Source organism: Buceros rhinoceros, unplaced genomic scaffold, assembly GCF_000710305.1.
Source record: "Buceros rhinoceros silvestris isolate BGI_N320 unplaced genomic scaffold, ASM71030v1 scaffold16415, whole genome shotgun sequence".
Classification (NCBI taxonomy): Eukaryota; Metazoa; Chordata; class Aves; order Bucerotiformes; family Bucerotidae; genus Buceros; species Buceros rhinoceros.
This window is the reverse complement of record NW_010412480.1, coordinates 51,891-66,145: the sequence shown is the minus strand read 5'-3', so window position 1 is coordinate 66,145 and position 14,255 is coordinate 51,891. Positions and strand designations below refer to the sequence as shown.

At 44.9% G+C, this 14,255-nt stretch overlaps 1 protein-coding gene across 1 annotated transcript in view; it reads left to right on the top strand.

Annotated features, from left to right (window-relative positions):
- FGF13 (fibroblast growth factor 13) overlaps positions 1-14,255 on the top strand; it is a 60,024-nt gene that overhangs the window by 6,272 nt on the left and 39,497 nt on the right. The window contains exon 3 of the mRNA XM_010136420.1: positions 2,350-2,453. Coding sequence (XP_010134722.1) covers positions 2,350-2,453 — 104 coding nt within the window. The remainder of the gene's footprint in view (positions 1-2,349; positions 2,454-14,255) is intronic.

Here is a 14,255-nt window from a genome sequence, read left to right as displayed (position 1 = left end):
AGCACCCACCACAGTGGGTGCCCCAGCCCTACCCGGCAGCAGTCGCTCAGGCTCCTGACTCTGCTCGCTTTGGCAAGCACAGCACAGCCAGGAACCGCTCACTAAAGCCTGCCTCTGGGGCTTGTGGCTGCGAGCTGTATCTTCTCAACTGTCCCAGGCTTTGCCCTGACGTCAGCTGGTCTATGGCAGGTTCCTAACACTGTTTACGGTGGAGCCCATACCCACACCCTTGTGCTGAAAATGCCCCAACACTTGCCCTGTTCATAAATATGCCATTAAGAAAGCACCTTTCAAAAGGGACCTCCGGGTTCTGCCTGGATACAGAGCTTCAAATTGTGCTCTCCTGCCTACATGGAGATCGGATGCTGCTTTTGGGGGTTGAACTGCAAAAGAGGACTCTCCGAGGGAGTGCTTACTGAGTCAGACAGGGAATATTTTCTCCCCCAAGTAAATTAAAGCATTTGACAGAACGAATGAGAAATCCCTTTCCCTTAGCATTTCCTTTACTGCAAATCAAAGTTTTATTTGCCAAGAACTGCACAGAACTAGAGGATTTTGGTTTAGTGAAGAGAAAGCCATTTCTGTTGATTTTGTGCTGGGGGTGAGGAGGAGCTGCATGCATGCGTGTTTGTGTCTGCATGTACACTCGTGTGTGAGAGAGGGAAAGAAAAACACAGGTATGATTTTATCATCTCCTCCATTTACTTATTAGTTCTGGAGATTTCCACCTGCTCTACTCTATTCATCCATCACAGGAAATGCAGTGCTCAAAAGTGGCCCAAGCTCAGAGCAGAGGGTGCCAGCACAGCGGGGCAGGCGCAGCCCAGCCCTAAGCGTGGTCCTCGGCTGCTGGCCCCCCTCCCCAAGCACACTGCACCCCCCAGCGCTGAGCCGTGGGGCTGAGATGCTCAGGTTAACCCAGGGCAGCACACGGAGCTGGAGGTCCAGCTCCCTGCTGGAACCGAGTCTCTGTTCACCGGGACTTAGTCCTTTGTCCCCAGAGCACAGTGTTAACCCCTGGCCACGCCGTTGTTGAAGTAGGACCTGCCTACGTTTGCTCTTTGCTTTTTCTTGACAACTTCACACCCAGAATTTAGGATCTGTATCAAATGCTGGCAAGCTGCAAATTTTCTTTTAATTAAATATGATCATTTGAGGGATGCCGGGCTGAAAAGGCAGTTTATAATGGGTTGTAATTTTTAACTTATACTTTTGAAAATAATAAAAATACATCAAATTCATAATTCAGTTTTAAATTGGCTTCAGACAGTGACAATAAATACTAAACTCCAGCCCGGAGCAGACCGGAGTTTTCCAGCCAAGTAATAAACCGTTGGAAATAAGAGCCAGGTTGGCATTACTTCATCCTGTCTCTGTATTTATACAGACTGGAAGGAGACGCTTTGGGTTGTGGTAACAGTTCTCCAAGATTTTCTTAACTCTCTGTTGTTTTTAATCCTACTTACTGAACACAGAGTGTGGCATTCGTTCTCACTTGTGTTCAATTTTAACATTTCCATGAATCTGAGCTATGGCAAAGCTTTGCTTTTTGGGTGTTTTTTTAATTTGCAAAATTAAACTTTACAAACCGGAATCTTCATTTTTTGAAGAGATGTTTCTCTGCTTATAAATCCTGCCACTATTAGCATGTATACAAGCGAAAACGCAAGCAGAGCGTTTGAAGCAGCTCAATTTTGAAAGCACAGATTTGGGGCTTGATCTAAAGAATATGCTGTCATGTCATTTCATTTTGAAGTTATTTAACTCTGTTTTTTCAGACCCATTCTCCTCTGAAAAGGAGAAAAAAGCCCCAGTGAGTTCTGAGAGGAAACATGTTGAGATGTTAATGAAGGTTTTTAACTTTCCTGAATTTCATCTTGCTCCTTCTGTTTGGTCAAAAAATGTTTACTGAATTTGATCCGAATGCAAGAGGAAAAAAGTCTTGGTCATTTTGAAAATCTTTTTTTTTTTAATACTTCTTTTCTTTGCACTTACTGTCAGAAAAAAAAAACAATCAAAAAACCAAATTAAGTATGTTCAACTCTACTCAGCAGCTGCTGGATTCTGCTCATGAGGCAGGTAAGTCCTTTCACCTCTCGGTACCTCTGATACACCATCGTGAGAACGGCGAAGGTGCGTCGATACCCTCTGTAGATAATTTCTGAGCTGTTGGTGGAAATTGCTGTAGAAGAACACGACAGTAGCAGTGCTGCTCTGTAGCACCCGCAGAAATTAATGTATGCATGGATGGGCTTTTGGTGTTTTGTTCTGGTAATTCTGGTTTAGTTCTCTGTCTAAGCTGTGTACTCTAAAGGATTAATTTTGCTCTCCATCTCCTTTCTCTCCTAGCTTTGTTTAACCTCATACCTGTGGGTTTACGAGTGGTGGCGATTCAGGGGGTTCAGACAAAATTGTATCTGGCAATGAACAGTGAAGGATACCTATATACATCAGTAAGTAAACAGCTCTCATTTTGTTCTCGCTGAAATTCCGGTAAGAACTTAGTGAACGAATAATTTACTGTTCCAAGGAATCCGCTTATGACCTGTGGACGTGAGATTTCACAGCAAATTCAGTAGAGTGGGGTCGTCTGTTTAAAGCTTCTTACTCTGTTTCCATTATGAAGACACATGGATGTACGGAATCAAAGTGCGGTGCCCTTCATGCAAACTCATCATCCCGCAGTGTGAAATAAGAAGAAGCCCACAGCCAAAACCCCGTCAGAAGGGATGCTCCGTCTTGGGCACTGCGGACTGATGGGGCTAATCAGCCAACTGACGGGGGTACAGAGGGGAAGGGACCGCTTTGTGAATTACGCAGATGCCTGCACACGTTTCGTATCTTCCCATAGAATCTCTGTTACTGTTCCTAAAAGGGATTAGACAAAGCAATTTTATTGTCTGGCCAGGATTTTCAAATAGAAATGGAAGTGGGTGGCAAAACCTTATGGCTTCGAGTTGCTGAGAGAGTAAAGAAGTGTCTTATTAGCAGTTTTGTTGAAGAATGTCCGTTAATAATTTTCAATGGCGTTTCTCAAGAGAGCAAACGATGTTTTTTATGAAAACAGACATTTTTAAAACCAGACCATTTTTCAATTAAAAACATTTAGTTGAACTATGCTCAGGAGTTTTAATTATAAAGTCTTAATAGATTTTTCCCAAGGAAGAAAATGGAGGAAAATGTAATTTATTATCTACTACAAGTTATTCACTTCTTTGAATGATTCCCTTAAGGTGCCTTTAATACTGACAACAATTAAGTAAACTTACTCGAATCTCTCATTTGTTTTGCAGTCCTGACAGCTGGGACAAGGGGCAGCTTTGCATATTTTTCCTCTTGTATCTTCCAGCACAAAAGCGAATTACAACTGGTTATGCTGCAGGACGAAGTAGAATTTCAGCAAACAGCATCGAACTCTGCTTTTCTTTTTACTCTGGCTATTTGCTTAGTGCGGTTAATCCACCGATCTGTTTGCAGGGCTGTAGCCACACAGCCAGACCGTGCAAAGGCCCCTTAATCCTGCGTAGTCACAGTCCTGTGACTGCACAGTGTCATTTACACTTGCACTGCAAACGTACCTTTGCCTGCCCGGTGCATTTCCATTTCCATTAGCAGCCTCAGCCGTGCCCCGCTCTGGCTGCTCGTCTGCCGGGAGAGCACCGCACCGTGCCGGCTCCTGCGGGCTCAGTTCTGCCTCAGGGAGTGTTAGCCTCGAGTCGTGTCTCAGGGTGGGATAGGGAGGTTTGTACAGAAAGCGAAATTCCATCACCATGCCCAGCGAACGAGCGTGGTTTGAGTAGGTCAGTTCTTTCAACGCGCGCATTCTGGAAGAATCGGGAAGAATAAAAAAATATATTTTTGCAAAGATGCGTAAAATGGGATGGGGACGGATTCTGCCAGTGTTCATCTACAAGGAGCAGAAACGTCTCATTGTGAGATGTAACTCTAAGGTCAAAGGGAGTGCTGAGAGAATGAGCAATCACTTCTAGTATCCCTTAACGCGAGGAGGAGGGGCAGAACATAACCCTTATTTGGATTAAGTCTAGCTTTTAGTTTGTTGGGTATCTGGGCATCTTAGACAGAGCCCAGAGATTCATTTTGGTTGTAATTTTTGGTGTTTGCATTGATTAAGGATAGTTCTTCATATGTTATCGTGAACAGCGTCTCCCTTGAATCTTATAGTATCTGTGAATTTAATGGTTTATGCCATTGCAAAATTAACTGGTGACATCTGTGTATTTAGTAACAACGGTAATTTTTGTTTCTTTATTAGGCAGCTGTATTTTCTTTCATTTAGTCTTTTATTATTCTTGAACCTGATGGACTTGGCAAGGCCTTAAACAGACTTTTGTCATGTGGTAGTGTCCCAAATTCGTATTTTTAAATACTCCTCACAAAGACTGGTGTCCATTTAGTGTCAATCTACTTTTCCAAAGCAAGTTTCCACCCAAGTTCTCAATAATCTTGGTTTTATCACCTGCTGCCTTCTGGTTCGGTTGCTTTATCCTTTACAGTAATTGCAAGAAGGTGTCTTGGCAGGCAAAACCTGGTTGATGTCTCTGTCAATGCGCCCAGGGAATGGACAGGGACTGGTGAGGAACATCTGCCCCTAGTTCATCTGCTGTGCAAACAAGGTTGCCAGAACTGCAGTTCCAGCACCATTTTTCAAGTGTTTCTAGCACTTCTTGTGCCGATAATGGTTCTGTCAGCAAGGGATACAGTCTGACAGTCTGATGCATGGGAAATCAGCTCTATATTTTGGGCTGGATTCTTGGTTGATGTAAATGAGTCCCAAGAGAGCTCAGCTGATTTACACCAGCTGAACACTCACCTGTTCAAGGGATGCCAACAGGGAGTCGGGGGAACAGATCAGCTCGAGTAAATGACATACATCTACACATCCTGAGGGTTTGCAAGCCCTTACGGGGATGTCTCAGGAATGGGATTTGTCAGAAGCAGACAGGTGGCAACAAGGGATCGATCAGGAGCAAAGTCCCACAAAACACTGTCAAATTCCTGAGGCAAGAATATAGGGAAAATGAGAAATGTACTTAAACTGTAACAGATAGTTCCTCCATTGCCAGAGAGAAATTAAATTAGCATTGACAACGCAACGTGATAGGGCGAGGGAGTATTGTGATCTGTGTCGTGATCGCTTCCTTTCTCTTTTATCGCGACTCTAGCACTTCAGTCGCGCTCATGTCTGTACAGAACCAATTCCTTCAGGTTACATTGCCAAGAGTTACAGATGCATTTGGTAAATGGTTTGAAAAACACCCTACTAATGCACCATCCCCGTTCCTCACCCAGAGCTGCTGTCTGTGCCTTGCTCCTCATAGCACCTTTTAGTATGAAACACTTCCAAAGCACTGTGCCTCATGAAGAGGCCGTTACGTCCACAGCAATTACCCCACTGCTAAATAGGACAATAAGGCAGACATCTTATTTCTGGCTTACGGGGGGATAAATGGAGGGTAAATGGAGGCTCCTCTCTGTGCTTTCCCACACTTACATAGAAAAGCACACCAGGGCTAACACACCAAGTGCTCCATTTCCATGTATCCTGCGCTAAATTGCAACTTAAAATTGGAATTCCTTTTTGTCTTAGCGACTGTGGTGAATTATTGTGTTTTGTTCCTTATGGTGTATTTTTTAGGTTTGGTTTGTGTGAGTTGATTCTGAGTGTCCTGCATATGTAGAAAGTACTTCCCAACCACAACCCATTACAGATGTTGCCAGATGGGGAATATCTGCAGATCCTGCTCGCTAATTAGATGAGATCTGGCTTTGGTCATGCCTCTTCCTCCCTAGCAGTCTGCCAGGGTGGGAACTCAGGTACCTGACTCCAGAGCTAGTCTACAATGGGTTTTGCTTCTGATGGACTGATTGTACTTCTTGAGGGGAATTTGCTCCATGAGGGGATCAGTGATGTATAATAAATCTGCAGAGAACAGATACCTGTAGCTGGCTGCTGGAGTTTACAGGTAGTTTGCAGCATCTGTCAGTTAGAGGAAAAATAAGGTCTTTAATGTGATGATAAAAGCTCCTCAGGGAAAGGCAGCAACTCAGCTAAGAAAAAAAAAGTTTAAATAAATATATAATTATCTACATTTGTTACAGAAGCATATTAAAAGTCCTGGAGTGCAGGGAAGGGAAGCAACCTTGGTCCTCCCTGCAGCCGGCCGTGCTGCCACTGCTCACCCTGTGCTGAGCAGAGTGAGCCTTCTCTCCACACCGGCTGGAAAAATCATCCTCTTATCACAGAAGAGCGCACCACATTTGAAATGTTCTTTTTTTCTTTCTGTAGCCTGTTTCCTACCAAAGTCAATGGGATTTGTGCGTCTGTATCTCCCAAGTGGAACCCACCCTCACAATTTGATCTGGAGGGATCTTGTCAGGAGCTATTTGAAGCTGTAGCTCTTCCTGCTGTTTGATGCTTGAGCATCCATTTGCAATGAAACCACAGGGTTTGATTTATCCCTTCTTACACCAGTGTCACACCGCCGCAAGGTGACTTAAAACAGCGGTATGACACTGCTATCTTCCGCAACCACATAACGAATGATGCCCTTTTGCATTTTAGGGTGGCTTGTATTTTATCTTGTCTTTGTCTCCATGAACGACCCCATCGTTCAGATGACCACCATATATGCTACACTCCAGTTTTTCAGGTTTCGTACCCTCTGATTTCCTTGTGTTCTTTCGTTGTCTTGAACAAAAGAGTGAAAAAGGATCTTTTTTAAGGATCTCTTTGTCAGACGTGTAGTCCTAGGGCTCTTGCTTTGTCATTAAAGTGACTGTGATGTGATGGAGGAGGCTCACGGTGGTACAGAGCAGCAGCTGAGTGAAGTTCATGAAAGGGAAGGCTTGTATGTAGGTAAAGAGAATTGGGTGTACTGCTTGAATTCTACATAGGCTGAAATACAACCCAAAATATAGTGAATTAAGTGGTACAGAGCAGCAGCTGAGTGAAGTTCATCAAAGGGAAGGCTTGTGCGTAGGTAAAGAGAATTGGGTGTACTGCTTCAATTCTACATAGGCTGAAACACAACCCAAAATATAGTGAATTTAAAAAAAAACAGCCTGAGAACACCTAGCTGTGTATTTTCCGTGAACCATCATGTTGGAGTTTTTAAAATCATTTAATGACTGACAGCGGGATTCGTATTTCTCCTATAAAACATTTCAGCCCATGTAAGCATGTGCTTGTTTAGCCTGGATATGTTGTCAAAACCAGTAAAATTAAATATGTGCTGCTCAGTGCATCCTTCTGGCCGGTCTCAGGAGCCGTGCAACTCAGCTTGTAACGAGCACTCGTTTTCCATCTTGGCTTGTTCTCGGTTCTGTGATTTGCCAAAGCATTTGATTTAATAGTGTCATATGCGAGTAAGCTTACAGCACCTCCCAGGCTGGAGAGAACCCTGGTCTAAGAATAGTCCTTTGCCCTGACCATGTGTGATAGGTCCAGTCTGTCTCTGCCTCCCGCAGCCTTTCAACTCGTCTGTTGGAAATTCAGGGCATCCAGCCTTTCGCAGGATGGGTGTTAGGAAGGACACGACACAGCAGAGGAGTTCATGCTTGCTTTATTGACTATTGTAGGATGTCCAATATTTATGTGTTAATAGAGCTACTGTATGAGGCTTAATTTTGCCATTTCCTGTGCGATGCGCTCGGTACAGAGTTAGTGTGAGTTTAAGGAGCACTTTTCTGTGATACCCTGTGTAGAATTTTAGATGTACTTTACCCTAAGAGAGCATTCAGCTGATGCTGTCCTCTGTACATGAATGTCATATATAAGTTTGGTACCTGCACAGAAAGTAAATATTGTACAGAGCGTGCACGTTGATTATAGCCAGGAGAACTGAAATGTGATTAAATTCTCAGAGTGATTCAAAAATTGGTTTTGGTGAGTTGGAGAGAAGAGAATTTTGTGCATATTTTAATACTGAGCAGCGCAGTTCAGACCTGCTATAGCTAATGGGAATGGCTGGGGCATTTATAATGAATTACTGACAAAGAGCATTTTTGCACCTCGGGGAAATAACACAAACCAAGAGATAGAGGAAATAATAAAAAACTTCATCTAGTTAAATTTGCATGTCAGTATAAATAATTTTTTACCGTGAGTGCTCAAGTGCAGACAATACCTTAATATAGTTCATTCTCTTCAATGATAGGATCTTAGATTCAGCTGCAGCACATTTTTCTTTCCATCACAACACCTTGCTGGATAAATGTGCAACATCCTCTCAGCGAGGCGAGCTGCTCTGCCCCGGCGTCGTGCTGACAGCCCTGACTGCTCCTGCCGCCCCCCAGCGAAGGTGGGAGAGGGGGCAGGCGAGGTGTGGGATCAGCGCTGGGTCAGGAGCATGCTCTAAGGAGGTTCCCAGGCACTGTAGGACCTGCCTGGATAGATAAATGTTTCCTGACACCTTCAGCCATGGACACTGCTCTCAATTACGCCAGCAGCTAAGCTCAGCAGATGCAAACAGTTGTACTTTGGTTCAGTTGTACAGCAGCGCAGAGGTGGATGCTGGCTGGCACCTGGCACGGGAGAAGCTTGGTGGGTCTCTGTGCAGCATCACAAGCCCCTGGAAATGCTCCCCAGATGGGTGCTGTTATCAGGGAGTCTGACTGAGAGGTTTGGCGGTTAGTTGTGAGCTGGACCGTTAGTGCAGAGCCTGCTGCTCCCATACTCGTGGCCCACTTGCTGAAGGGTGCAGGGGCCTGTGGCTGTTCTTGCTGTGCCTGTCTAGCCCTGCTCTGTGACGTGAGACACTGCTGGCGTAGGGTGCCTAGGGAAGCAGGGACCTTCCTTAATTAGATGTGTGCTGATCTTTCTTAATAATATATGCTGTTGCCGAGTGGTGGGGCAGAGAGACGGGTGCTGTTTTGTCTCTGCTGGGATCAGTGTGTTCCAGGTTTTGGAGACAGACTGCCTGCTGTCTCCAGCAGAGAAGCAGGTAGGGCATCACCCTCCCACGGGAGAGTTATTAGGAGATTCAGCAAGCTCAAAGTCTTGGAGCTATTATGCTGCTTTTCTCTAAAAGTCTTCCCTAGACATCTGAAATCCACAGAGGTGCCACCGTGCATCCATCCCTTGCCGGGAGGTGGTGGGAGTTAAGGATACTCAGCACCTTCTAAGATGAGGTTTCGTAAGAGGAGCCCAAGCATGAGAAAGTGATGCTTCAGGGCTGTGTGCTGCACAGATCCTGTCAGACTTGCAGTTAGATGCCTGCGCAGTGGTTTCCTAAGAGAGTGGCTGTTAAAAATCAGCACTGAAATTGCTGTTTGTGCAAGAACGGTTTCAATATCTTGAGATATATAATAAATGTGTGAAGTAAATAGAAGATGGGAAGTGCTTTGTTAGTAATTTGCTAATCAATGCTGAAGTCCTTGGGTGAAAACGCAGGAAGTCAGTCTTCAGGTATTGCTCAGAGCAGAAGTTTGAGACTCTGCAAGCTCAGAAATGGGGCTGAAACGGTGATGCAGCTCATAAGGCCCAATTCTTCGGTCCATTGAGCTGCTCACTGGGATCACAGTGACACAAAACCAGCATGATGCCAAAAGAACAGCCTTGGCAGAATTTGGAGCTGGACACGAGTTTGGTAGTTTGGCACTTGGATCACACACCACATCTTCCAGCCTCGCGTTCCGGCCCCCCACCAGCCAACAAGGAATACGGAGTTCCAGGACGTCCAGGCTACTCGCAACTCTTCACCGTCACGTTGCAAGGCATGTTTGGCAAGCGGGAGTTGTAAGCAGATAAGGACTTGAGCAGACGGCGTGAGTTGCAAAGTGTGAGAATAAGAGCATTGGCAGGTTCTCGGCGTGTGCAGTCGGGATTGTGTATTCAGATCGACAAACAACGGATTACGTTGCTATGATTCAGCAGAGCCAATGAGAAATGTGCCAGTTTTCTCTCCTAAATTTGGAGTGAGTGCTACACGTTGTGACCAGTGGCGTAGGTGCCTGTGGGGTGATATGTGTGCCTGCTCCCTGGAGCGCTGGGCTCCTTTGCCATTTGTTAGGAAAATGTCTCTAGTAGTATATTCATGCGGATTTTTGAGTTGTTGCTTCTCTTTTCCTGAAATGTATGAAATAGCTTCAAGATCAGAAAACAAGTAACTTTCCAAACTTATCCTGGTTTGGTTTTTGGTTTTTTTTTTAATGTGGCTTAATTAAAAGAAAATGCCATTATGAAACCTCAGCTTCTATGCCTGCCTTTCCTGCTGGAAAGCTGTCTGCCTTCCCTATGTCGGCCCAGAAGGGCTTCCCCTCCTTCTCGTGTGCAGGTTGAGCTAATGAGCAGCTCTTGTCACAGTGACTCAGCAGCGCTTCTGCCTCGTTGCACTCGCTCTGTAACCTGCCGACGAGATGGCTCACCCCGCCGGCGCTTGCAGCCTGCTCCTCGCTGCAAATGCCCATGTGAAGATGAACGCCTAAACACAGATGCTGGAGCAATCCAAGACAGTCTCCAAGGGCTCCCCAAACCAACGGGAGTGGGTTGGTACTGGAAAACAAACTCAGAACTTGAGCAGAAACTAACCCAGGGTGATGCTGAAAGAGAAGGATTCATCACATTTATTAAATCTGTAGAAAGTGTTTTCCTCGCAGTGCATCGTTCAGCTCAGGAACTCATTGCAATGGGGTGCTGAGGGTGCCGTCATTTCTGCAGGTTCAAGTATCATCTAGGTAGATTCTTGAATGAAAAGTGCTGGGAAATACAATGATGTCGTGTTTGGCTTCGATATGTCCTGCAATCACAACTCACCAGAAGCTGGGGAAGTGTGCGGGGGAAATATTGGGATAAAATTCCCTTTTCTTATACTCCCTCAGTTAGCCAATGACAAGCCAATGGCTTGAGAAAGGTATGCCCCCACTTGTCAGTCCTTTTGCTGTTCCTGTTGATGTTTTCTTTATTGGTTTGCTTTCAGGAGGTCGTTGCTGCTCTGATGAGAAATACCCCAAAGTGTTAGTTAATCCTGGTTAAGGATAGGCAGGAAAATAGAGGTTGTGGTGAGAGCATGGGGCTGGGGCAAGAATGGGCTGGAGGAAAAGCTGAACAAGGAGCTGGAAGCGTGGCTGTTCCTCCACGTGCATGGTCCTGCGCCTGTTCTTGTGTGTGCCTGGGGCTGCAGGGCAGGACCCGGAACTTCGGCTGTTGCAGCAGTGCAAGCACAGACAAAATTTGGCAGCTCCTGTGCTAAAAGTAAGCAAAGGGCAGTGCAGTTCCCCAAAACAAAGATCCATCAATCAGGGCTGGCTCGTCAACAGCTCTGTCAATGTGGGAGTGACTTTATTAAACATGTTTTTGTGTCTTTTATCTTTGTGTAGCCCTGCAATTGCGGCAGTGCTAAAAGGAAGTGAATTCAGTTTTGCTCCTACTTGGCAGCCTCAGGAGAAATGTTTACTGCTTTCTGGCCATTTACATCCTCGCAAACCCACTGAAAGCGTCCTTTTCCTGGCAGAACTTCTGCTGCAAATCATGAGGTGCAAAAACTGAGGATCCAGCTGCACTGTAGAAGTTCTCATTGCATTTGCAATGTTGTCAGTTGAAAGGTGCGATTTGAAAAGGCTACTGGGCAAAACCGATGGGGAGTCAATGGGCAAGAAAAAGAAGTTACTTTTTTATCCCAAGATTCAGAGGTTTGTGCTCCCTTTTGGGAACTGCAGCACAACGCAAGGGGGTTTCCAAAGGAAACGCTGTTACTTCAGTCACAGAGAGCCTGAACGCTGTCATCCTGGTGTGGCTTTAGGACTGAAACCAGACACCTGTCCAAGCCCTCGAAAGCAGGACAGGCACGGTGTGTGGCACAGAAGCTAGGCGGGGACGAAGAAAACAGAGGCTGTTCTATTTTGATTATGCCCTTGAAGCCTTGGTTTTAGAATTAACTTTTCCCTAGATAAGCTAATTTCCGAATTCCTGGGTGGAAAAATCTAGAAGGGGTCTGGGAAAGAAAACAGGTCTGTTGAATAAAAATTCTATCAAGAAACTCACATTTCCATATCAAACTGCTTTCATTAAGCAATTCAGGATTAACAAAGGAATCTAAAATTTAGGATGTATTAGGGAATCTTTGGCTATAATGGCCATATAACAGCTCTTACCAGCAGATTGGATAGTTTAAATAATTAAACAGATAATATATTTCATATTTTGCGTTCTGGATGCTACAGGTGCTATCGCATTGTTCGTCATTTTTGTAATTTTACCCAAACAGCACTGAATATTGAGCGCTACGGTTCTTCTAAAATTAAATCCACTGGGGAGCTAAGCAAAACAGGCAGTACACTTCTGTTTATTTAAAGCCTCAGGAGGTATCTAAAAATCAGAGCGCTCGTTTCAGAAGCCAGCACAAGAGGCTGTCTGCTTTGGAAAGCAGTCTTCCCCTTTCCTTACTCTGATGACTTTGAATGCACATTAATGAGGGAGTCAGTTCAGACCCTCCATCCCCATCCGCAGAGCATTTTCAGATGTTGAAAAATGCTTTGAGGAGATAGCAGAGTTCCTCTTGAACCTGAGTGGTGGTGGGACCCTGCGTTGAGCTGTCTGGGAATAGGCAAACCTCAAAGGACTTGTGAGGGCATGTTTCCTCAAAAGACAACTCCAGAACCTAATGTTTTAACAAAATGGGTCTGGCAAACTGAAAACAGTGTGCTGGTCCTCACCCTGCCAATACTCGTGGCTCCGACTAAACTGGAAGACCTACTGTATTTTAAAAACGAGACTATCTTGTGGAACTGGTACACAAATTAGAAGCAGAGTTTCATAAATATGAAAGTTTCAGTTCAGGGTTTAGGGAAAAGTTCACATCAATTCTCATTCCATTCTCATTATTTCACACCAGTGTGCTCAGATCTAGAGGAGCATCTGCTGCCAGCTGAGCCATATTGACACTGACAGAAGGCGCAGTAAGCTCAGAGTAAATAACCGAATGATCTGAAACAGAAGAAAAAGACAAAGAAATTCTTATAACTGGAATAGACACATTTCGAAGTGCAGATCTAGTCCCTTCACCTGACGAACTAAGAATTTAATGGGCTTGATATTGTGAACCCTGTCTCATGTAGGTAATCCTTACTCGAGCAAGCAGTTTCATTGACTGCCTGCCAGAGGAAGAATTAATTTATCTGAGAAAGATTTTCAGGATCTGGACAAGACCATCATTGATTTGCAATATTAAATTTCTGTGTGATTAAAAAATGAACAGAGCCAATGAAGGTTAATGGCTAAAATAAGTCCTTGCTTGCCTGGAGACAGGTCTCAAGGCCTGGAATGGTCCCCTGGAATAGGGAGAGCAGTAACCTCAGTCCTGGATGCCCAGAGGGTTTGTTTGGTGTCATGGGCAAGACTTGAGCCCTTGGCTTGGAGCCTTCTTTGGAACTGAATGCCCACGGCTTCCTTTGAGCCACGCAGTAGATGGACTAATGCTTTCCTACCAAAAAGTTCAGCGACTGCAGAACCAGGTGTTTTGCTGTTGGCAAACAGTCCTTCTTCAGTTGCCTTGTACTTTTGGACATTTGCTTTCAGGACATAAAATTATTTGGCAGACCCATATGAAAAACTCTAGTTCTCTGGGCGGGGGGAAGCATTAGCAGCAGGCTCTTTCCGCAGTGCTAACGAGCACCAGGAGCATTGTGATAAGGTTCACCAGTTAGGACAGCGTGCTTCCTTCTGACACCGTTCTGTGAGAGGCAGTGCATGCCTGCTGGCACGGCTGAGCAAGGATGACTGAGCTTGCGTTACCACCGTTGGGCGTCGTGAAACTGGAGCCAGCTTCACTCACCTATTTTTGAAAATCTTGACTTTAATTTATGCTTTAGCTGCCTCCGTGTGAAACAAAGATTTAATGTGTATGCTACACTGCGTGAGGCTGGGAGTTTGCTCTGTGGGCAGCAGAGTTCAGCGCAGGCTTCTTTAGGCATTTTCTTGCAGTTGTGATTGAAAAGACCTGAAAGAGCTTTATGCAAATCGTTGATTTCTACCACATTAGTTAATTGTTTCCCAAATTTGCATTTCTAATCAGTGAGGTGCCAAAACCCACCCGTACTCTCTAAGTGTTGCACTAACAGTTTGTATTTCCTTTAATTATGCTTGTAGGAACAATACCAGAATGACAAGCATTTATTATAAATAACTTGTAGCTCTTACAACTAAACTCTAAGTAATATTTTTCTTCACAGAAAGATGTCCAGCAGCAGTGGCAGGGAGAGGGGGGTCCCTGTTCACCCGGCGATAACCCCTGCCCCTG